The 26105-nt window shown below is 38.4% G+C and overlaps 1 protein-coding gene and 1 pseudogene across 4 annotated transcripts in view; one reads left to right on the top strand and one right to left on the bottom strand.

Annotated features, from left to right (window-relative positions):
* The window catches only part of MTA3 (metastasis associated 1 family member 3), a 192351-nt gene that overhangs the window by 56694 nt on the left and 109552 nt on the right, over window positions 1–26105 (top strand). For all 4 annotated transcript variants that reach the window (XR_005212454.1, XM_037807604.1, XM_037807603.1 and 1 more), the window contains exon 4: window positions 7197–7323. Coding sequence is in view for 3 of the 4 variants with exons in the window: in XM_037807604.1 (XP_037663532.1) it covers window positions 7197–7323 (127 nt within the window). In the remaining variant the exon portion in view is untranslated. The remainder of the gene's footprint in view (window positions 1–7196; window positions 7324–26105) is intronic.
* LOC119512766 lies at window positions 14584–19861 on the bottom strand (annotated as a pseudogene).

Here is a 26105-nt window from a genome sequence, read left to right as displayed (position 1 = left end):
TCTCCCTTCCCTGCTCCCACTGCCTTATTGTTAATAAACTATGTGTACTGAAACTTTTCCAACTGTAAAAGCAATAGAGTAAATAATTCGGAATCAATCTCTTCTATCACTGCATAGTACCAGATTTCTACTTTAAAATGTTTTAAAATGTAGCAAATCTGATATTTCACCAAGCTTGGCAAAGTGATTTTTAGGAAGATTATTACATAAATATATTTTGTTTATAGTTTTCCCTTTCTTTCTCTCTCTCTTTCTTTCTTTCTTTCAAAAAAAAAAACCATTTTCATTGTCTAAATGCCATTTTTTGCCACTGTTTGTTTTGATGGCATGGGAATTGATCATTCATTCTGGTTTACAAGCCTGTGTAAATTTATAGAAATATGTAAATGAAATTTAACTAGCAAATTTTTAAAAATGAGTTTCCTTACTGATCTTCATAAGGAAAGATGCTGTCATGGTGATTTCCATCTTTGGTTACGCTGGACTTCATTGACTTGAGTCCTCTTCACCTTATACCAAGGGGTTATCCAAGAAAAGGAGATTAGCTTTGTTAACATTATCTGTAGAGCTTGTTACTGTTTTATTTCTGTAGGGCATGCATTAGAATTCAGTTAGCTGTGTGATACAGAACAACAATTTGTCAGATCCTAATTAGGTAATTTTCTGTGTGATATTGTTGGTGCTAATAGTGCCAGTGCAGCAGTAACTTCATTGATCTCTACTGGTGAAATGTTATTAGATGTGCAGGTAAGTGGTACTTTTAGTGCTGCATTTCATTTGGAGTAGTTCATTAAAGATAACATTTAGATAAATGCTTTATTCTTTCTTTGAGCCTACGTATCTTTTCCTAATCAGTTTTTTTTTACATGAAGGTATACATATTTATTTACATGCAAAAAACATATATTCATATATTAAATTGTGAGAAATCTAAGACGATGACTTATACAAATATCTCCAGGAGTGTTCGCTATACAGGGAAGATAATATTTCAGTTGGTACCACCACCCAAACAAGTCCTTACACATAAAAATAAAATCTGTGCCATGTTTCAGTCAACATTCAGAGATTATAATGTTTAGAATCTTAACTTGACTCAATGATTCCCAGTAATCTGAAAAACTACCATAATGCCAAAACAATGATAGAATATTCACTAAAATCAATTTAATCTTTTGGTTACTATTGCCTTTATAACATAAAAGAGTAATTAAAAGTGTAAGTAATATAAATGGATCTCAATTTCTGGGTCATTGATAGTTCCCACATGTGCTTTTAGCAAGTGAAGACGATTTTAGAGATATCAAATGTGGGCTCTGACATTGAGGACTGGTGGTTTGATGTGCCGAGCCTTCTATCATGGGACTTGCCCTTATGAAGCTTGTTACTGCAAGGGAGAGGCTAAACCAGCTTATAATTGTGCCTAAGAGTCTCCCCGTGAATCCCTCTTTGTTGCTCAGATGTGGCCCTGTCTCTAGATAAGCCACCTTGGCAGGTGAACTCACTGCCTTCCCTCCTACATGGGATCTGACTCCCAGGGGTGTAAATCTTGCTGGCAACGCGGGATATGACTCCCAGGGATGAATCTGGACCCGGCATCGTGGGATTGAGAATATCTTCTTGACCAAAAGGTGGATGCGAAATGAAAAGAAATAAAGCTTCAGTGGCTGAGAGATTTCAAATGGAGTCGAGAGGTCACTCTGGTCGACATTCTTATGTACTATATAAATAACACTTTTTAGGTTTTAATATATTGGAAGAGCTAGAAATACGTACCAAAAACTACCAAACTCCAACTCAGCCTTGACTCTTGAAGATGATTGTATAACAATGTAGCTTGCAAGGGTGACAGTGTGATTGTGAAAACCCTGTGGATCGCATTCCCTTTATCCAATGTATGGATGGATGAGTAGAAAAATGGGGACAAAACCTAAATGAAAAAGTAGAAAAATGGGGACAAAACCTAAATGAAAAATAGGGTGCAATGCGGGGGATGGTTTGGGTGTTACTTTTACTTTTATTTTTTATTCTTACCCTGATTCGTTCTGGTGTAAGGAAAATGTTCAAAAATAGATTGGGGTGATGAATGCATGACTATATGGTGGTGCTGTGAACCATAAAACTGAATTTAATTTAAAAAAATGTGGGCTCTGAGTATATTCTGCCAGTTTCAGGCTATTTTAAAATTTTATGTTCACTCATTTTTTTTTTTCAGGATGTTAATTAATTAGTTAATTTTATTGAAATATATTCACATACCATACAATCTGAAGTGTAAAACAGTTGTTCACAGTATCACTATATAGTTGTGCATTCATCACCACAGTTTTTGAACATTCTCATTACTCCAAAAAATAAAAATAACAATAAAAATAAAAGTAAAAAGAACACCCAAAACATCCCATACCCCTCATCCCCCATAATATTCATTTACTTTTTGCCCCATATTTCTACTCATTTGTCCATACACTGGGTAAAGGGAGTGTGAGCCAGAATGTTTTCACAATCACATGGTCACGCCATATAAGCTATATATTATACAATTGCCTTCAAGAATCAAGGATACTGGATTGCAGTTCAACAGTTTCAGATATTTCCTTCTAACTATTCTAGTAAACTAAAAGCTAAAAAGGGATATCTATATAATGCATAAGCATTACCTCCAGAATGACCTCTTGATTCCATTTGAAATGTCTCAGCCACTGAAACTATATTTTGTTTCATTAGTCTTCCCCCTTTTGGTCCAGAAGTCTTCTCAATCACACAATGCAAGGTCCAGGCTTGTACCGGTTTGTATGTTACCTCCTCCAGAAAAAGCCATGTTCTTTGATGCAGTCTTGTGGGAGCAGACATATTAGTGGGGATTAAGTTGGAACATTTGGATTAGGTTGTTTCCATGGAAATGTGCCCCACCCAACTGTGGGTGATAACTCTGATTGGATACTTTCCATGGAGGTGTGGCCCCACTCATTCAATATGGGCCTTGATTAGTTTACTAGAGCACTTAATAAGCTCAGACAGAAGGAGCGAGCTTGCTACAGCCAAGAGGGACACTTGAAGAAAGCACAGGAGCTGCAGATGAGACAGTTTGGGGATGGCCATTGAAAGCAGACTCTTGCTTAGGAGAAGCTAAGAGAGGACAAATGTCCCAAGAGCAACCGAGAGTGACATTTTGAAGAGGAGCTGTGGCCTAGAGAGGAACGTGCTGGGAGAAAGCTTATTTTGAAACCAGAACTTGGAGCAGACGCCAGCCACGTGCCTTCCCAGCTAACAGAGGTTTTCCGTACACCATTGGCCATCCTCCAGTGAAGGTACCCAATTGTTGTTGTGTTACCTTGGACACTTACGGCCTTAAGACTATAACTGTAACCAAATAACCCCCCTTTATAAAAGCCAGTCCATTTCTGGTGTTTTGCAAAAAGTCCACATTAGCAAACTAGAACAAGGCTCATCCCCATGAGTCATGTCCCACATTGCCAGGGAGATTTACACCCCTGGGAGACAGGTCCCACATAGCGGGGAGGGCAGTGAGTTCACCTGCCGAGGTGGCTTAGAGAGAGAGGCCACATCTGAGCAACAAAAGAGGCCCTCTGGAGAGGTGACTCTTAGGCACAAATATGAGTAGGCTTAGCCTCTCCTTTGCAGTAACAAGCTTCATAAGGGCAAGCCCCAAGATCGAGGTCTTGGCCTGTTAAGCTGGTAGTCCCCAGTGCTTGCAAGAATATCAGGAATTCCCCAGCTGGGGAGGTTTAATATTTCCACATTTTCCCCCAGTTCCTCAAGGGGATTACCCATCCACTGTGGCCTGCCACAGAGATGGGAGGTAAGCACGGGCACCCCAGCAAGTTCACTGTGTGTGGTAATATAGATCTGCTGGCTTTCAGTGGTGCTGTTTTCCACCGGCTAGCAAGACCTGGGTTTGTTTTGGACCCCGGCTTTAACAGTTGGGTCTTCCCTATTTCTCAGCCCAAACAGGGCCGGGTTTCCATACAGGGTGTGTAGACCAGCCCCTGTGCTCCTAAGAAAGGGTCTGAAGTATCTTTTAAAAGGTATTTTACTTCCCTTGCACTTTCTGGACTGTCCAGCAGATGGTGCTGTTTGGTAACGTTGCCTCCTAGCACAGGCTCTATCTGACCTGGCAGATCTGAAACTGTGGGATTCCTATGCCCTCAACTTTTTTGGCCAAAATCTGGCTAAATGTGGGGCTCCAACTGTGGCATAGGACTCCATCACCGACCCAGCACTCCAGCTGTCTCCAAGGCAAGGAAATGGCTGCCGGCTGCTGCTTCCCTCAAGTGGAGGGAGGGTCTTTCAGACCCAGGGCTGCAAATAGTCTTTGTCCATGGTTTCTCAATCTCTTTGTCCATCACTGATCTGGGCCTTAAAATGTCCTCCCCTTTCCACCGGGTCTTCAAACAGTGAAGGTATTTTTCACTGCTGTGAGAGATTTTAAAATCTGTGTTCCTTGTGAGAGGGGTCCCGTCTGCTGATTCTGTGCCTCAGAGACAAGTGTGTGGGAGGGAAGAGGCCCAGCCGGTCTGGGGCAGAAGATTCCTACCTGATATTTCTTCTTTCTTCAATTCAGCATTTGCACGGTCTTTCTCCAGTTTGTATTTGCCTCCAGAGTTTTAAGCAATTCAGAATTGTCCTTTTTTTTTTCATTGAATCTCTGGAGAAAAGTTTTCAGTAGCTTTTTACATCGGCATGTTGACAGTGTCACTCTCCTAATCAGTTTTTAAGCTTCGTTTTCAGTTCAGAGTTTTAAAAGTTTGAAAGTCGAAAATATCTGACACTTAGACCACTCATTACTTTAATGTAATTTGAAAGAACTACTGCAACTAGGAAATTATAAATTGATAAAATTCATTTTGTAGTCTATTTTGGTTTGCTCAAGCTGCTGAAATGCAATATGCCAGAAATGGACTGGCTTTTAACAATGGTAGTTTATTAGCTTGCGAATTACATTTCTTAGGCCGTGAAAATGTCCAAATTAAGGCATCAAGAAGAAGATACTTTCTTGGAAGAAAGGCTATTGGCATCTGGGGTTCCTCTGTCTGATAGCAAGGCACATGGCCAGTGTCTGCTGGTCCTTCGTTCCTGGGTTTCTTTGCCTTTCGGCTCCTGGTTCTCGTGGGTCCTCTGTCAGCACCTCTGGGGCTTTTATATCTAGGGTCTTTCTGGGTGTCTCTTCCTGAGCTCTCTTGGTTTCATCTTTCTTAAATGATTCCAGTCAGAGGATTAAGACCCACCTTGAATTGGGTGGGTCACCTCTCAATTGAAACAACCTAATCAAAAGGCCCCACCCACAATAGAAATACACGCACAGGAACGGATTAAAAGAACATGTCCTTTTCTGGGGTACATAAAAGCTTCAAACCACATCTTCAAAGACATAGTGCTACATCTTGAAATCAGAATTGAGAAGAATTTTGAGGAACAGCTGTGTGTTGCTGTGGGTGTGTGCACATGGGCACGTGTGTGGTGCTGGTTGATTTCTGAAAATTAAAGGCCTCTTAGGATTACCTGAGGCCTATCCAGATGTTCCACGTTTAACCTCGGGCTCTCTTCCTGGGTGAAGAGCCAGCTTCTGTCCTCCCGGCCCTGTAGCAGTCTCACCCTCCAAATTCTCACCGCTCCTGTTATTCCCATCACCACACAGTCTGGTCCAGGTGAGATTGTACAGAGTCCGTGAACCCCTAGAAGTATTATATTTAAAAAAATTTTGTTCAAAAGTAATTGGAAATATATCTGTAGATGACATTTGGTCATTTTTTTCTTTAAAGAGATTATTAAATACAATATATATATATATAAAATCTCATATAAGGGCCCTTCCTTCCAGCTCAGCTTCCCAAAGGCAGATGCTTTTGTTTCTTCCTTGTAATTGTTTTGTTCACTGCTTATCCCCACCACCTAGAATAGGGCCTGATTTGGTGCCCAATAAATATCTCCAAATGAATGAAAGGATGTCTTTATGTCCTCAGACTGAATAGGTGGTTTGGTTACTGTAAATTCCTAGTTGAATATCATTTTTCATCTTGGATGGCATTATTCTACCGTTTTAGCATACAACGTTCCTATTCATAAGTGATTCCGTTCTGATTCTATTTCTTTGTATGTGACCTGTTTTTCCTTTCCGTAAACTTTATGTTCTATCCATGTTATTGCCTTTTTTTTTTTTACATCATTAAGTATGCTAGTGATTCAATCTGGAGACTCATTTGTACAGTTAAGGGGAAATTTTCTTAAATTATTCCTTTCATGGCCCCAGCCCTACTCCCCCCAAGCCCTCCCCTCTCCATATGATGGAAGACAGAAAGAAATCTTTTATCTCTGTTGTTTCTTTCTGGAACTTTTATTACTGGGATATTGGACTTCATGGATTGTTCTTTAATTCTTTTATCTTTTGGTTTTCAGTTATATATCTCTTTAATTTTTGTTTAATTTCTGGAAGATTTCCTCAGCATTACCTTCCAATCCTTCTTTTAGTTTTTTATTTGTGTTATCATATTTGAAAGGTCTCTTTCTTGTTTCCTACTTGTTCCCTGTTTTTGTATAATACTCCGTGATTAAGTAACTCTGTTGTTTATAGGCTTTCGACTGCCCCCTCATTTTTAGCCCCTTGCCTCTCTCCCTGCAGTTTTGCTACCTTCAAGTGCTAAGTCAGTAGATGTCTTGATGTCTTGTTGCTTGCTTCTGCATGGCTTCCCCCTGTGGAGGCATAAGGCTTCTTATTTCCTTTTCTTTGCCAAGTGTTTTCTTTCTTTCTTTCTTCCTTCCTTCCTTCCTTCCTTTCTTTCTTTCTTTTTCTTTCTTTCTCTCTCTCTCTAAAAAATGTTCTGAAGAATCGTCTAAAAATGTTTTTTTTTTTGGTTGAAAAGCTTGTTTCCATTATTGTTTCATTGTCATTTAAATGTTAATACATTTTAATCATTATTTTGCTGTGGTGTTTTGGGGGAAGAATAGATAAATGCATATGATCGATTTCCCAGTTTTAAATTGGAGTTCTTACTCTTCCTTTGAGGCCCTGGATAACTTGATTTTATGATTGTGATTGAAGTGACAAGGTAACTACGTAAATTTAAAATTGGTTAGTTTGAAGAAAATATTGAATGAAGTGTTGATTTAATCTGTCTTAATATCTAAATAGATAACGTGCTTTATAATAATGAATTCTTTGACTTTTATTTGTGTAGAAGAAATTGAAGAAGAATCAGAAACTACAATTGAAGCTGATTTGACTGATAAACAGAAACATCAGTTGAAACACAGGGAACTCTTTTTGTCACGCCAGTATGAATCTCTGCCTGCAACACATATCAGGTAAAAACATTTTTGAAGTTAATCTAAAATACTCAGTGATACTGTGATAGTTACAAAAAACAAACAAACAAAAAAACACAACTCATCTTTGAAGCATTTTCCAGATTGTCCTCAGGATCTTGTTCAAATTAGTTCATTAACATCCTCACACTGGAATTTTATGTTGGAAATTTATAGTGCATATTAGCTTATGAAAGTCCTGCAAAAGTTTTGCAGTAAAGGAACTATTCTGCCTTTGTTTTAATCCTGATTTTCCCAATTTATTTCAGTATCTGTTAGCATCCTGCACAGTGGTGTCAAGCAGGCACCATTTTGGGAAATGCCGGTCTTCTCCAGATTCCCAGAAAATTGTATTGCCGTTAGAATCCAAGAGTGTTGGAACCCAAGATCTGGTTCTTAGGCAGGTCATTCTTGACCTTGAAGAGTATCCGGCCTTTTATTTTCTTTGGAGGATTGCTAGGATGGAAACTTTGTATTCTTTATCAAAATTGTTCCCTTGCATCTGTTCTGTGCATTGATGGGGATACAAAGTGAAAAATTCCAGTCCTTTGTGGTCTTGGAGTTGTGGAGGAATGGCGATGGTCTCTTGTGACCTACTTGTGATAAAACCTAAGCACAAAGACAGTTGAGTGGTTGTTTAGAGCAACCTTAATAGATTCATCTTGGAGTTCTGTTCACAGTGTTCAAACAGGCAGATTCTGAGCCCAGGGGTCAGAAAGGCTTAAGAGGAGCTGGCATTTACACATCTTTCCAGGGAGTGTGGGGGTGTGATGGAATGCAGTGTTCAGTCTCCTCAGGTTAAAGAAATGTATTTCTTTTGTTCTGTTCTTTATTGGTCACCCTTGTCATGAGGAACCTTTTGTATCCTAAAGTAAAATGTATAAAATATTTATTTTGGTGATTGCCCCCTCCTCTCTAACCCCCAGTGTTGAAATTGAACCTAAGTCTGCCTTTGTAGGTTAAAAAAGGATAGTAGCTTCCTTCAGCTCAGATCCGATCCTTGTGCTTCTCATCTTCTCCTCCTCCCCCAACCCCAAGGACTCGTGTGTGAAGATTCTGTTTGTGAAGTGAATGCAGAGGCTCTCCAAGGCTGGAAATGTGTGATGAAGAAACTGGAATTCCTTTTTCTCCAAATCTTACAAAAAAATAACTTGACACTACCTCTCTCCCCCACATAGTTAACACCATATAATTATTTTATTTTAATGGAAGCATCTTTTATGTGGAAGCATCTTCAAAAAGAATTCTTAATTATTTAGGTTTTCTTAGAGGGCAGTATGTTTAGATTACCAGAGTTAGTATACCCTGTGTGACTTAAGTCCTTTGATGGCAGTCAGCCAGGTAATGTGGGAAGAGTCCTTTAGCCACCAGTAGGGGTGTTTCCAGAAAGAAGATGGAATAGGAGAACATCATATTTTGAGATTTTCTAAAAGATGTATGTAACTAATAAATGCTAAAGAGCCATATGCATGTTATTATTTAATTGGAAGATGCTGGAGTATAAAGATACCTTTTAAGCTCAAGAAATTATGTGACCAATTCTAAGAATCTTGCCAGAACAAGAATCTGACAAATGATTTTAAAAATGTATCCCAAACAAGCAAGTATATTTATAATTTACCCTCCTGATAGCTTGGAATCTGTTTACAAGTAATGTTGGTTTCCTTTAACAGATTGCTTGGAGTGGAAAAATAAGTGATATTTTTCATCTTTCATAAGGAGTAAGAGTATATTAAAATATAATTATCAAGGCACCCATTTGTTTAATGTAGAAGTTACATGATATGCACGATCTTTCTGTCACTGTTGCACCGATTTCCTGAATATATTCCTGGTGAGGGACTTTACTTAGTGGTTGATGAGTAAAACAAGGTCCCCAGCTTCCAGGAGTTTACAGGGTGGTAAGTCCTTGAATTATGAGAAAGAGATACAGACTTGTGGGGCTGTTAGCTGGATTTTTGAAGTTAGAAGGAAGTAATGCAGAGCGTTTATTCTTATCAGTGGCTTTCATTTTCAAAAAGCTGAATGAGGTTAGGGGCAGAGGCTCTGGCCAAGACATGGAGCTGTGCAGACCAGCCCACATGCTGACATAGAACAAGTATACATTGCAGTGGTCTTGACATTTCATGAATGTTGAAGTCATGCCCTATCTATTTCTGCTATAACAGGAGAAAATTACTGAAGCCCCATTGTTCTTTGGCAGCAAAGAGGGGTAATTTGATGAATACTGGCTTTTTATTCTCAGGGACATTATCAAGTGCCCAGAATTTCCTTGGTGCTATATGGAACATAGAAGAAAACCTGACTGAGGCATTCTTCAGGTCTGTTGTAGTCTGTGAGCTATGATACTCACTGGATGCTGTAGCCTTCTCAGAAGGGCAGATGGGCAACTCATTGTTCCTTCTCATGCCGTAAGAAGAGTGAGAGCAGGAACCAGTTGTTGATAGAGTTAGTGATGTGCCTTTCATTTGTGAGACAGGTAAGCTTTGAACAATGAGGACTCCCCCCCCCCCCTTTTTTTGTGGGGCAGCATGCTTCATGGACAGTGACTTGGATCATTTATTAATAGATTATATGCTCCATACATTATAAAGCACTATAAAATTTATCATTATGCCAGCTGCAAGTCATGTATATATGACTTCAGTCTTATGTATAGCCCAGATTATATACAGCCCATTAGTACTGAACTTAATTAAAAAAATTCTAACATTATTGAACTTTTGTGCTAGGTATTTTTCCAGTTGCTTGATGTGTATCTTATTTAATCCTCACAACAACTCTATGAAGTAGGTCCCATTGTCCCCATTTTATAGATGAGGAGACAAGCACAAATGATCAAATAACTTGTTAAAGCCTCACAGTTCATAAGTGGAAGATTTCAGGAACTGAACCCAGAATGCCTGGCCTCAGCTGTAAAATGTTATATGGTATATAATACTATAAGTGGAACAAAAAGCATCAAAGATACAAAGAGAGAAGACTATTCAGTAACTGTTGTTAAAATAGGCAGGCTCTTGATTTTCTATTTATTCACATAATTCATTTTATTTTGATGCTCAGGGCAGATGGGCAGAAATAAATTAAAAACTTAGTTAAGCATATGAACTATATTGCTATACTAGAAGATAATGTTAAAATGCTAGATGTATAGAAGGAACTGGGAAATTACCTGCTTGATTGAATGCTGCCTACGTTTATGGATATACATTATAGGATCCATTATCAGTTTTTCTACATCTGGATTGCACAAAGTTGTGCTTGCTAAAAACTTCTGATTACAGCATGGGTACCTGTTACAATTACTGCTGTTTCCAGCCTCTGGTGCAGCTAGTCAGTCGTGTTTAAAAAGAACCAGTACTTTCTTGCTTGGCATCTTGGACCATAGCCTTTGAGTTCTGCTTCAGCATGTCTTTAAAACATTTTCTTCAGTAACTGCTGATTATTGGCTTTTGTTTGTCCTACAGCAAGGTCTTTGGGACCTGATGACCTGTTCTCCAAGTCTTGGAGACACATAACAAGTGTCTTGTTAAGAGGAGTAAGTGATAGAGAAATCATTATATCCATACTGGTGGACCCTGGCCCTCAGAACATCACTGCTGACGCTACTGTGCATCTCCTTGTTTAACCTTGACTATAATTTTTTTAAAAAGACCAGAGAAGCTATTCCAGAACCTGACTTTGATGTCAGTATTAGGATAGGTCTTAAAGCCGTAAGTGCACCTTGTGCTCCAGCAGTCTCTTAATGGCAGAGTACTTCAGAGAAAGCCTTAACATTCTTCTCCTATTTCATAAAAAAAAATTTATTTTTAGTTGCAGTGAAATATATATACAATAAAAATCATTTTAAGTGGACAGTTCTTTGGCATTAGATATATTGTTTGACTGTAGTGGATAACTTTCACCACTGTTTCCAGAATATTTTTATCCTCTCACACCAAACCTCATACTCATTTAGCAATAACTCTCCCCATTCCTCCCTCCCTCGACCCTTGGTTAATACTATTCTGCTTTCTTTCTCTATGGATTTGCTTATTCTAAGTATTACATTTAAGAGAAATCATACAATGTTTGTCCTTTTATGTCTGGCTTATTTCACTCAACATGTCTTCAAGGTTCATCCATTGTCATAGCACATAACAGCACTTCACATATATATATATATATATATATATATATATATATATATATATATATATATATATATATATTTATTATTTTGAAATAAATTCAAACTTACAGGACCAGTTGCAAAAATAATACAAACCCCATACACAGAACTCCAGCATACCCCAACCCCTCTCCACCGATACCCCGATCTACCAACTTTAATATTTTGTCACTTTACCATTTCTTTCTTTACCTCCCTCCCTCCCTATCTATCATCTATCATCTATTGGTCTGTCTTCTGAATATATGAGAGCAAGTTGCACACATCCTTGAACAAATAATATAATTCACGTATGCATTTCCTATGAACAAGAATATTCATTTATGTAATCACATTTAGTGTAGTTAAGTTCAAGAAATTTAACTTTGATATAAAGCTTACATTCTATATTTCAATTTTTTTCTTATGTCCCAGTTGTGTCCCTTTGAGCCTTTTCTCCTCTATTCTTAGATCTCGTCCAGGATCATCTATGGCATTTAATTTAGACTGTCTTTTTTTTTCAATTGTGGAAACATAATCTACAGCATAAATCGTCCATTCCAACCCCTCCCAAGCATTCCATTTAGTGGGATTAATCACATTCACAATGTTGCAATGCCATCACCTTCCCACCATCCATTACTAGAAATTTCGCTTCACCCCTAACAGAAACCCTACACTCATTCCTTAACTCGCCATTGCTCCTTCCCCCACTTCTCGTAACCCATACTCTGCTTTTCATCTCTATGATCATGTTCTCTGATACTTTCTTTGTGTTTACCGTGGGGCTTAAATTTAATGTCTTAACTCTGTAACAATCTTGTTTTCTTTGATACCAACTTGACTTCAATAGGACACATAAGCTATGTTCCTATACTCCTCCATTCCCCCACCTTTATGTAGTTCTTGTCAAAAATTACATATTTTACATTGAGTCCAAAAACACTGATTTTATCATTACAGTTTATGTATTTTAGATCCTGTAGGAAGTAAATAGTATAGTTACAAATCAAAAATACCGTAGTATTGGTATTTATATTTACCATGTGATCTTTACTGGAAATCTTTATTTCTTCATGTGTTTTCAGTCAATTGTTTAGTGTCCCTTCCTTTCAGCCTGCACAATTCCCTTTAGCGTTTCTTATAGGACTGATCTACTGGTGATGAAGTCCCTCAGCTTTTGATTATCCAGGAATGTTCTCATCTCCCCCTCATTTTTAACCTCCAGGTGTTTATGAATTTTCTAAGTCTGTGATGGTTATTGACTTCTATTTGTATTCCATTGTGGTCAGAGAATGTGCTTTCAGTAATTTCACTTTTTTTTTTTTAAATTTATTAAGTCTTGTTGTATGTCTCAGCCTATGGTCTATTCTGGAGAAAGTTCCATGATCACTAGAGAAGAATGTGTACCCTGGTGATTTGGGATGTGATGTTCTATATATGTCTGTTAAATTTCTCTCTATCTCTCCTTTCTTTGTTTCTCTGTTGGTAGGGCTCCCTTTAGTATCTGATGTAGGGCAGGTGTTTTATTAGCAAAATCTCTCAGCATTTGTCTGTGAAAAATTTAAGCTCTCCCTCAAATTTGAAGGAGAGTTTTGCTGGATAAAGTATTCTTGGTTGGAAATTTTTCTCTCTCAGAGTTTTAAATATGTCATGCCACTGCTTTCTTGCCTCCATGGTGGCCGCTGAGTAGTCACTATTTAGTCTTATGTTGTTTCCTTTGTATGTGGTGAATTGCTTTTCTCTTGCTGCTTTCAGAACTTGCTCCCTCTCTTCAGTATTTGACAGTCTGATGAGAATATGTCTTGGAGTGGGTTTATTTGGATTTATTCTATTTGGAGTTCGCTAGGCATTTATGCTTTGTGTATCTATATTGTGTAGAAGGTTTGGCGAATTTTCCCCAGCAATTTCTTTGAATACTCTTTCTAAACCTTTACCCTTCTCTTCCCCTTCTGGGGCACCAATGAGTCTTATATTTGGATGTTTTATTTTATCTATCATATCCCTGAGAGCCATTTCAGTTTTTTCGATTTTTTTCCCCATTCTTTCTTTTGTTCTTTCATTTTCTGTTCTGTGGTTCTTGAGGTTGGTGAGACGTTGCTCAGCTTACTCTAGTCTTGTATTTTGAGTATCTAGAATCTTTTTAATTTGGTCAACAGTTTCTTTTATTTCCATAAGGTCATCTATTTTTTTTATTTACTCTTGCAATTTCTTCTTTATGCTCCTCTAGGGTCTTCTTCATGTCCTTTATATCCTGTGCCATGCTCTTCTTCATGTCCTTTATATCCTGTGCCATGCTCTCATTGTTTGTCTTTAATTCTTTGATTAATTGCTCCAAGTACTATGTCTTCTCTGATCTTTTGATTTGGGTGTTTGTGTTTGGGTAATCCATATCGTCTGGGTTTTTCCTATGCTTTAAAATTTTCTGTTGTTTTTGGGCTCTTGGCATTTGCTTTACTTCATAGGGTTCTTTTAGGATATGAAGGATTATTCAGACACTATTCTCTAATTTGTCAGATCTACAGTTTGGTGGCGTACACTTTCTCTAACCAGCAAATGGTGTCCGTGAGTTACATATTCCCCTCAAGTCAGTTCTCCCCAACTTTGTCCTTGTGGTGTGTGGGAGTCTGATTCTTTTTTTTTTTTTTTTATCTTCATTTTATTGAGATATATTCACATACCTCGCAGTCATACAAAACAAATCGTACATTCGATTGTTCATAGCACCATTACATAGTTGTACATTCATCACCTAAATCAATCCCTGACACCTTTATTAGCACACACACAAAAATAACAAGAATAATAATTAAAGTGAAAAAGAGCAATTAAAGTAAAAAAGAACACTGGGTGCCTTTGTCTGTTGTTTGTTTGTTTCCTTCCCCTATTTTTCTACTCGTCCATCCATAAACTAGACAAAGGGGAGTGTGGTCCTTATGGCTTTCCCAATCCCATTGTCACCCCTCATAAGCTACATTTTTATACAACTGTCTTCGAGATTCATGGGTTCTGGGTTGTAGTTTGATAGTTATAGGTATCCACCACCAGCTACCCCAATTCATTAGAACCTAAAAAGGGTTGTCTAAATTGTGCGTAAGAGTGCCCACCAGAGTGACCTCTCGGCTCCTTTTGGAATCTCTCTGCCACTGAAGCTAATTTTTTAAGTAGTGCTTATTCTTCAGCGCAGCTGTTGACATCTTCGTTCTTTCTAGGTTGTTTGGTTGGTTTTTACATATGTGAGAAATTTAGCTGGAAAGTGAACGATGCAGCAGTGGAAAGAAAAACAGTTAAATATTAAGGCTGGGAAAATTATCTTCTTGAGAAGGTGACACATGTGCATGATAGGTTTAATGTGGATGAAGGAGCAGCATGAAAACTAGAGTAAGAGTGGTTTGTTACTCAGTTAGAAAGCACACTCATTGAAAACCGAGCCCAAGTGTCACTGACTTGGACTAGGTAAGATTTTTTATGATCTAAAAAAATATTCTCCTATGTTTTCTTCTAGAAATTTTACTGTTTCACCTTTCCTACTTAGGTCTATTTTTTATATATGGTGTGATGAAGGGGGTCAATTAGAAAATTAAATTTAAAAAGATAACCATTTACAATGTCATCAGAAGACATCAGACATCTAAGAGTAAATCTAAAGAAAGATGTGTTACATCTCTATATTGAAAACTACAAAGTATTGCTGAGGGAATTAAAGAAGATTAAATAGGAAGCAGGATATATATCGTGACCATGTGACAGTATGTCAGTTTTTTCCACCTTGATCCAAATATTGAATACAATTTCAAACAAAAGCTCAGCAGTGTTTCCTCTGTGTGTGTGTATGTGTTTCTGTAAGTTGAAAAGCAGATTCCAAACTTTATGGAAATAGGAAGGACCAAGAACAGTTGAAACAAGGGATTTTTAAACTACTCTTCAGGGACACCTGGATGCTCACAAGACCCTTAGGAGTTTGTAAAATCAAAACTGTTTTCATAACAGTTACTAGTGTTATCTTACTAGATGTTATGTGCCTTTCCCCTGTGTGGATTGTTTAGTTTGTGGATGATGAAAAGCAATAGTGGGTAAAACTGCTGGTGCCTTAGCATGAATCAAGTCAGTGACACCAGACTCTGCTAGCAGTCATTGAATTCTTCACCATAATCCATTTAAAAAGATGGAGTTAAAAAAATTCCAGTTCCATGTGAGTGCTGGTTTTTTTCTTCATGGTTCTTGTGTGAATTCTAATGAAAGAGACATTGCATTCAGACTTACAGCACTCATGGTGATAATTTTTAGAGGACTTTAACAGCTTCTTTGCCACTTAAGTGGTACAGAGGGTGCAGCTGTTTACCTGAATGTATTCTTAAATAAATGACTACTACCATTTTAATTCTCCTAGTTGTAGCTCTGTTACAGGTAACTGACCACATGTCCGTGTCCCACACTTCCTTTGCCAAAACATTAATTACAGGGGGTCCACCCCCAAAGTCTCAGGGTAAATTAGGAAAGGGCCAGTTAAATGAGGAAACAGGCCATTCCTTGGTAAAAGTTTGTAGCTTTCTTTCACCTCGTTCATCTCCTGCACTTGTAAGATGGGCATTTGTTGATGGTGTTCCTCCCCAGGCATCTTTTTAAAGGCACCTACCAGAGAAATTTTTCTCTGTGGTTTTTATAGGCTGTTATGCTGACAGCCGAACACGAGGATTCAGGTTGAGAGGTCCCTCACGTACTGGAAAATGTATGAATTTTTTCTCATCATCGCACTATTTTCTATTTGTAACAGCAAATGATTCTTGGGCTGCAGCATCAGGGTGGTACTCGGTCTTTTCTTCTGGAGGGTTCTGCAGGAAGTAGAGTTGTTCAGGCAGCATGTTGGCAATTTTCTCCTTTCCCAGGATGTGGGTACTCAGGAGTGGACTGACATTCTTTCACTTTCTCCCTCCTTTCATGGGCCATTATTTTTTTTTATTATAATTTTTTTGGTCTGAGCCTTGATGTTCTCCCAGCAGTTCTTCAGCTGTTTGAAATCCTGCAGGGATACACTTGGCTGAGAGTTGTATCTGTGGCAAGTGCTTGCCAGGTACGTTGCTTTAGAACAGAAGTTTGCACCTCACTTTTCTGCATTCAAGCACATAACTTGTACTTTTCTACTAAAGCAAGCAAGGTGCTCTTTTCCAATTCTGAGAAGTGTTTGGCAGGTTTTATAATTTCGTTGTTCTCCTTTTCCACTATATTTTTACTGGCTGTTAGCTAGCTGTGTGTGTAAGAACTGGGCAAGGCAATGAAGATAGATAAATGCCACCAGGTTCCTGCCATCAGCAGCTCACAGTCCAGTGGGGCAGGCAGAGAAGTAAGCAATTACAATACCCTGTGATAAGTACTGGGGTAAGAGGTGTGCTCAGAGAGCAGAAAGGATACCTCAGCCTAGCCAAGAGGAGGCTCAAACTAAAAGCCCAGAACATGGTCCAAAAGAGAGGAAGGCCCTAAGGGGCACACACAGCGCGTTCAAAGTGCTGACTTGAGCAAGCTTGGGTTTCCTCTCGGGATGCCAAATATGACATTCCTTGTAACCCCCAGGGATTTTGTTTCTGAAAAGCTGCATAATTGGTGAAACCAAGATTAGAAGTCCAAAGTCTCCTTTGCGGAGGAGCTCCTGAAGCACCTGGAGAACTGTGTTCTGCTTCCATGAACAACAAAAAAGAATGCACTGGTCACAAGGGATTGATACCAAACAAAAGTGGGGTTCTCTGCCCGATGGGCATAACAGCCAGTCTATGCCACCAGGGTTTCAAAGAGAGAAAGAGTTTATTGATAAGTGCGAAACAGGAGAGCCAGATGGCCTTTTGGCCCAAAAATCTGTCTGTATTTGAGTGCTATTGATGAAGCAGAACAATTTATCAATTTTAATAGTTCTTGACCCTTAATTGCACATATTTTTACTGTTCTTTGTGAAGAAATGGAAGTATGCTACTAAGGTCACAAAAATGTTTGCAACCCCCTACAGCTTCTGATACTAACCGCAAATACTGTAGTTAATTCAGTTCAATTCAATTCAGTTCTTACTGTACCCAAAGTTAGGCCAGACACTAGAGGATGGCTCTTGAGGCACGGGGCAGGTTCTGGGGGCCGTACTTCTGATGAACTGGCTACAGATTTGGGGTTTCTCACCACCCCCTAGTATCATTAATTTGCTAGAATGATTCACAGAACTCACTGAAAGCACTATACTTATGATTATAGGTTTATTCTAGTTAAATGATACAAATAAGAAGCCAAAAGAAGAGATGTATATGGCAAAGTCTGGGAGGGTCTCAAATGCAGCTTTGTCCTCTCTTCCATCCCTGGTGGAGTCAGAACGTATCACCCTCCCAGCACAGTTATGCATCTTCTCAATCATGGAAGGTCAGCAGAACTTCCAGTGCCCTGAGTTTATATGGGGTTTGTGCTGGTTTGAATGTATTATGTCCCCCAGAAAAAGCCATATTCTTTGATGCAATCTTGTGGGGCAGACATAATAGTGGGGATTAAGTTGGAACGTTCGGATTAGGTTGTTTGCATGGAGATGCGCCCCACCCAACTGTAGAGGATAACTGATGGGATATTTCCATGGAGGTGTGGCCCCACCCATTCAGGGTGGGCCTTGATCAGTGGAGCCATATAAACGCGCTGACTCAAAGAGAAGGAACTGAGTGCAGCTGTGAGTGACGTTTTGAAGAGGATCAAGCTTGCTAGAGAGTAACGTCCTGGGAGAAAGCCATTTTGAGACCAGAACTTTGGAGCAGACACCAGCCATGTGCCTTCCCAGCTAACAGAGGTTTTCCGGATGCCATTGGCCATCCTCCAGTGAAGGTACCCGATTACTGATGTGTTACCTTGGACACTTTATGGCCTTAAGACTGTCACTGTGTAGCCAAATAAACCCCCTTTTCATAAAAGCCAATCCATCTCTGGTGTTTTGCATTCCGCAGCATTAGCAAACAAGGACAGGGTTTCATTACATAGGCATGAATGATACAGAATTAGTGCTCATGTGGTTGAACTCATCTGTAGCCCCCTCCCTACTAGAGGTCTGGAGGTTGGGCTGACATGACTGGCTGAGCCCCAAACCCATAATCACACGGTTGGTCTTTCTGGTGTCGCCAGTCCCCACCCTGAGGCTACAGGTGAGACCGGCCTGTGGCAGCCTGTGGCCTGAGCAAAGCAGGCCTCCAGATCTTGGTGCACAGCAGTCTGCATGACCTAGGCAGCTAATGTTTAACCTATTGTCTTTTAAGCCAGTGAAGAGAAAAAGGGCAAATTGACCTTAAAATGTAACTTTATGGGAAGCAGGAAGGAGGTGAGAGGCTCTTATTCTCACAAAAAGAGCAAAATGTAATTGTTCAAGTGTTATTCTAGTCCTTCCTGCCCCACCCCTCAGGTCAGAGTGACCTGTTCCCGCATCTGTACTCCCCCCACCCTTAGGAAGGCCTTTGTCTTAAACCCGTATAAAAGGCTTTCTGTCCTCTTTGCATCGCGCGGTCGACTTCCCTGTGAATGTGATGGCTGCCCGGCCTGAGAGAGCCATCATGATCTCTCCACGACTTCTCACCCTATAAGTAAGCCCTGAATACAAGTTCATGTATCAGAAAATGCTCGTCTTCTTTGGCCTCTGGACTGGCATGGCCCTCATGGGCTGTGACACGGCCCCACCCTGCAACTATCGGGTGGTGTTCTGGGCCCAGCATGAAGAACGAAAGACACTCCGATCACCAGAGGTTACCTTCCAGGAACTGGGACAAACACTAGCCAAGTTTTACATTTTACTGCATTACATGTAAACCACTAATGCTGCATATTGATGCGAGATGGTTATGTTTACAAAAGAACTGATGAGATTGAGTTGTGAACTGAACTAACTAGCTGGCTTTTTCATGGAACATCATTTTTTTACTTGAAGTAACCAGTGAAAGACAAACTATGGTTGTTTAGACATGGGCATTTGGTAAATGTTTTTCCAAAAATGCAGTGAACTTGCCATTCACTTGAGATTTTAGTTGTGTGTTAAGCCAGACATTAAAGAGAGTTGCAGAAATGTAAAACAGTGCCATTCTTAACTTTGTTTTATTTATTTATATTTTTTGCAAATATAGTAATTTTTTGTAACATATTTGTTGGCTTCCTGCTTGCTGCTCTAAATAGCCTGCAGAGAGGGAAACTCTTATTATCACTCCTCAGGTGAAAAGTCTAAGCATGTGGTGGGTAGCAAATGCATAATGTTACCTGCCACCAGGTCCCAGCCCACTCCAGGTTTGTAGGTGTCAGGTTTGCCAAAAAAAGCAGGGACCACACGGGCCCTGGCTGGGTGGAACATTTATCATGTAGACGAGACAAAGCAAGGGCAGCTCCACTAGTGGGCATTTGTCCCCCATGTGGATTTATGTCTAGATCCACAGCCAACACAGGAAGCTGGTCCCTGGATACCCTCTTGCCTGTGCTGTAGGGGGTAGATGCTGCTCCCTCCCTGCAGGAACTGGTATAGCCGAGGAGTGGAGCCAGATGCCATGAAACGTACGTACATTCTTTAGCCCCCTTGTCTCCAGTGAATGTTCACATATGCTCGGGATAAAAGGGGAAGGAATGTGTCCTCAGGCCACTGTCTGCCGGGGGCTGGATTCAAATAGTAATGCAGGTAGTGGGCCACCCAGGACTTGCTTCCGAGTTTAGGCGAGATGCCTCCAGTGTTTCCTCCTTAAATGAAATGTGCATCTTGGACTTCGGTTTACCCTGCTCCTCTGATCTGCCAGTCGTTCCTGTCTTCTGTCTTAACAGAATTTCCTGAAATCTTCCATCTGCTGAAAGCCTCCTCTGATTCTCTTTACGGTGATTTTAGGTTGTTTCTGAATCTCTTGCTACCATTTTAAAGGCCTCTCAGATAAGAGGAGATGAACACATGTGCTTTGTCTGTCACCAGTCATTTGATTCATTATTATTCCGCTAAGTCTCTAAAAATAGCACCTTTCCCCCATAGTCAGGTCACTGAATAAAAATGGTACTTTATGATTTATCACTTTCTGTGTCTTTATGAAACAGTTATCAAACTGATTTGGAAATGCATTGTGATTCTGATGAATTATTCAGCCTTGACAAAACATTGCCATCCAGTTTCAAAGGCTGTAATTAAAAAGTTTTTGGTTCATGTTTTATCACTAGAGCAATTGGATTTTTGAAGGTAGAATTTTTTTCCTTAGGTGATCATATATATGAGAAGCTAATAAATGAACAGAAAATACTTAGGTATAAGCAGAACATTTTTTTAAACAAAGATTCCACAGCCTTTGTGATGTTCTTGTGAGTAGATGGAAATACATCTCCAGAGTGAGTTTTTATATTGCTGTGGTTAGGGATTGGGTGACCAGTTTGGATGAGTGCTTCGTGTAACTTGGCATCCAAAAGCAGTGGATGATGGCATAGTCCTTTATGTTGTCAGGACCACAGAAAACTGATCAGAACCCCTTTTAAAATTTAAAATGTTGGAGGGGGGGATTATGTAATATATCGACACCATTGAAGTATGAAAAGACAAAAATGGAGTGTACAATAAAATGTCTTACTCCTGCACAGTTCCCTGCCCCTCATTGTTCCTAGAATTTTATGTATATTTCCTGAAATATTTCATGCATGTAGAAGCAATGCCATGTGTGTGTATAAGTAAATTGTGGCGTATTATATCATTTTACATGATGTTTTTTATGATACATCTCGGGGAGGATTCGATATTGGATCATAAAGATTGGCCTTGTTCTCTTTTATGGCTGCTTTATATTCCTAATTTATTTGATCTGACTTGATGGTTATTTGGTTTCTTTTGGTCTTACACTGTTAAAAACAGTACTACAAAGAATGAACTTGTGCATAGATTATTTTACACGTGTGATTGTGAGTAGATCTGCAAAATAAATTATATTTCTTCATATTTTTCTGTTGGCTAAAACAGGTTTAAATGAAGGGGATTTGTAATTTGTAAATTTAATTTATGATGTGTCTGTTGAGACCTCTTTAAATAGATCTTCAGAGAAAACAGTATTTGCTTATGTTTATTGAAACATAAATAGTAAAGTTAATTTTTAAGTATATAAGTTTATAGTATAAGTATAAAATAGAACTCCACTGTGGCTCATCAGTCTTCCCTCACTTTAGCCATTAATGTTAAAGAAGATCATTTGGAATCTTTTTAAAAAGTTCTAACAAAGATTGGATTCTTCCTGCAGGTTTCATTATGCCAGTATTTTTATTTTAAAATACTGGACTTTAGCTTTTTTCTTGGTTTCTGTAAACAAAATTTGCATTAGCCAAAGGGTACTATTGAAATTACTATAAGTAGCACTACTTAACAAATGAATTTAACATGAGGAGGTTAATTACTTAGTATACTTAGGACTTTAGGATTGCCAGTAGGAGGAGGATTGGAGGAAAAATACAGGAAATGAAAGAAATCGAATTACAATTTAACACTTTAAAGCCTGCATGTTTTGCTAATTTTTTCTTGAAGGTTGTGTTTATATTGTATGATTTTTACTTTGAAATGACCATTTCCTCCCCCTAGGGCTTGAACTGTTTTCCTTCTCCAATGAATATTACAATGCAGAAGAGCCCTATATTAGATGCAAAGTATATCCTACTTATCATCCCAAGTGCTGGTGGCCCATATGGTTGTGGCCATGAGGTTTTCCTGGTAATCAGAATGGTTTATTTGTCATCCTGTCCTGGAGAGGAGGATCTTCCCAACATCTTCTGCCTTCTTTTGAACATTCCACATACTTTCTCCCAACCATAAAATGGAATATAGTGACATATAGTGACACTGAGAAAAGGATCTTTTTTTTTTTTTCACGAATTCTTCTTTTGACCGTTTCTCTTTTATCTGTTAACAAGTGTGGTTATTGTCCCTGGCTACCTCCTTAGTTCATAACCTTAGATTAATGTCTCCTGGCTAGTCTTTGGTACATTCTGTATGTCACAGACAGAATGAGCGTTCTGAAACACTACTTATTTTCCTTGTCAAAATCCAGTAAGCCCGAGCTTCTCTTGGCTTTTCTGTCTTCTTCCTTACCCATACAAACATAGTTTCCAGTGTTTTTTTGCTTTTGTTTTGCTTCCCTTTAAATTTTTAAAATTAATTAATTAACTTTTAATTGTGGTACAATATACATAACAAAAATAGTTTTAGCCATTTTAAGTAGACAATCTTCTGGCATTAAGAATATTGACTGTATAGGGCAACTTTCATCACTATCCCTATTTCCAGAATATTTTTATCACCCCACACCAAAACTCATACTCTTTTAAAAATAACTCCCCATTCTTCCCTTCCCCACATCCTTGGTAACCACTATTCTGCTTTCTCAATATGAAATTTGCTTATTCTAAGTATTTCGTATAAGAGAAATCATACAATATTTGTCCTTTGGTGTCTGGCTTATTTCACTCAACATAATGTCTTCATTCGTTGTTATGGCTCGCACCAACATTTCACTTCTTTTTATGGTGAATGATATTCCACCGTGTGTGTATACCACATTTTGTTTATCCATTCATCTGCTGACGGACACTTGGGTTGCTTCCATTCTTCTGGCTGTTCATTCTACAATGAACTCTGGTGTACAGATATCTAAGCCCCTGCTTGCAGTTCTTTGGGGGCTATACCTAGGAGTAGAATTGCCAGGTCATATGGTAATTCTTATGTTTAACTTTCTGAGGAACCACCAAACTGTCTTCCACGGTGAGTGCACCATTTTACATTCCACCAAGAGTGTATGAGGCCTTAACATTTCTCCGCATCCTTGTCAGCACTTGTTGTTTTCAGTTTTTTAAAAATAGTAGTGGGTATGAAGTGGTGTCTCATTATAGTTCTGATTTGCAACCTGTTAATGGTTAATGATGTTGAGCATGTTTTTATGTACTTAGTGGCCATTTGAATATATTCTTTGGAAAAATGTCTTCAAATCCATGGCTCATTTTTAAATTGAGTTGTCTTTCTGTTGTTGTGTTAGAGGAGTTTTTTAAATTCCGATATGTGGTTTCCAAATATATTCTTGCATTATATAGATTATGTTTTCACTTTCACAGTAATATCCTTTGCACGGAAGTTTTTAATTTTAGTGAAGTCCATTTTATCTATTTTTTTCTTTTGTTGCTTTTGCTTTTAGTGTAAAATCTAAAAAATCCATTTCCTGGCACAAGGTTCTGAAAATATTTCCCTGTGTTTTCTTGTAAGAGTTTAAAGTATCACCTCTTATGCTTAGGTCGTTGATCCATTTTGAATTAATTTTTGTGAATGCTTTTGCATGTAGATTTGCACATGTCCCCAGCATTTGTTGAAGAGACTTGTTTTTTTCCCCATTGAATGGCCTTGGGACCCTTGTTGAAAATCTTCTGGCCATATATATGTGGATTTATCTTTGCACTCTCAGTTCTATTCCATTGATCTAAATGTCCATCTTTATGCCAATACTACACTGTTAAATTACTGTATCTTTGTAGTAAGATTCAAAATCAGGAAGTATGAGTCCTCCAACTTTATTCTTCTTTTTCAAGATTGTTTAGGCTATTTGGGGTCCCTTGCAATTCTATATGAATTTACAGATCAGGTTTTCCACTTACGCAAGAGAGAGTGCTGGAATTTTGATAGAAATGGAATTGAATTTGTAAATTGTTTTAGGAAGTATTGACATTCTAACAGTATTAAGTCTTCCAATGCATGAAGATGGGATGTCTTTCATTTTATTTAGGTATTCTTTAATTTCTTTCAGCAATGCTTTGTTGTTTTCAGTGTACAAGCCTTTCACTTCCTTGGCTGAATTTATTCTTTGGTATTGTATTCTTTTAGATGCTATTATAAGTGGAATTGCTTTCTTGATTTCCTTTTCAGATTGTTCATTAGTAGTACATAGAAACCCAACTGACTTCTGTGTGTTTATTTGATATCCTGCAACTTTGCTGAATTCACTTATCAGTGCCAATAGCTTTCTTGTGGATTCTTGGGCATTTTTTAGATAAGGATCATGTCACCTACGAATAGGGATAATTTGACTTCTTTGTTTCCATTTGGATGCCTTTTATTTCTTTCTCTTCCCTGATTGCTCTGGCTAGATTTTCTAGTACAGTGTTGAATAACAGTGGTAGTAGTGGATATTCTTGTCTTTTTTTCCTGATCTTAGGGAGAAAGCTTTCAGTCTTGCCCATTGAGTGTATTTGCTCTAGGTTTTTCATAAATGCTCTTACTATGTTCAGAAAGATTGCTTCTATTCCTACTTTTCTGAGTGCTTTTATCATGAAAGCACGTTGGATTTTGTTAAATGTGGTTTCTGCATCAAATGAGATTATCATGGTTTTTTTTTTCTATTCTATTAGTGCTTTGTATTACATTGATTGATTTTCTTATGTTGAGCCAACTTTGCTTTTCTGAGTACACCCCACTTGCTCATCTTATATAATCCATTTAATGTAGATTTGGTTTGCCAGTATTTTCTTGAGGATTTGCATCTATATTCATAAGGGATATTGGTCTGTAATTTTGTTTTCTTGTCCTTTATCTGGCTTTGATATCAGGGTAATGCTGGCCTCTTAAAATGAGTTAGAAAATAATCCTTCCTCTTCTAGTTTTTGGAAGAGTTTGAAAAGCACTGGTATTAAATCTTTAAATGTTTGGTAGAATTCAGCAGTGAAACCATCTGGACCTGTACTTTTCTTTGTTGGAGGTTCTCCCTTTAGTTTTTATTTGTTAACATTTGTTAAAGCAGTATAACAACAGAAGATCAACTTTGAATAGAAAATAAATGTTTAAAGATTTTCGCATTTCTTTCTCCTCTTTATAATATAAAGATCTATAAAATTGTATTATATATTTTCACTTATGTAGACAGTCCTTAAATGTTTATTAGCAAGATATAATTAAGAAACCCATTTGTATGTCAGCCACATAATGTAGAGCAATGGCTCTCAACCAGAGGAGATTTTTGTCTTCCAACAGACATTTGGCAATGTCCGGACACAGCTTGGGTTGTTGCAGCTGGGAAGGAGGGTGCTACTGGCATCCAGTGGACAGAGGCAGGATGCTGCTAAACATCCTATGGTGCACAGGCAACACCCGCATCCCCACAACAGAATTATCTGTCCCACATTGCTGGTAGTGCTGAGGTTGAGAAACCCTTACACAGAATAAAATCCTTGCTCCCTTGGTTTACTAGTCATACAAAATTAGATACCTCATTTATTTAGGAATACCCCCCCTTTCATTTTAAAAATAAATTTAATGATATAGCTGTCTCATAATACCCAAGAACTACCTTATGCCTGGTTCCCACTCTGAAACCATTTTTAATTCCTCTGACAGGTGACTTCTGCATTTATACCATTCTTATATTGCTAATATTAATTTTTCATTTTCAGACATTTCTATTAACTTCTCTCTCTTCCTACATTCCCTTTCCCTCGTGTTTCCAATATATCACAACTTTTGTTTAATGCTAATGTGTTTTCATTTTATGAACACCAGAATAGTCTTCATATTCTTTCTTGTACAACCTTTTGTTTTCCTTGGAATTAATAATTGTTTTGCATTTCCCTTTTCATTAGTCTTCCAAAATGTAAAAATTTTGAGTCA

Source organism: Choloepus didactylus, chromosome 17 (assembly GCF_015220235.1).
Source record: "Choloepus didactylus isolate mChoDid1 chromosome 17, mChoDid1.pri, whole genome shotgun sequence".
Taxonomy (NCBI): domain Eukaryota; kingdom Metazoa; phylum Chordata; class Mammalia; order Pilosa; family Megalonychidae; genus Choloepus; species Choloepus didactylus.
This window is presented reverse-complemented; position numbering and strand designations above follow the sequence as displayed.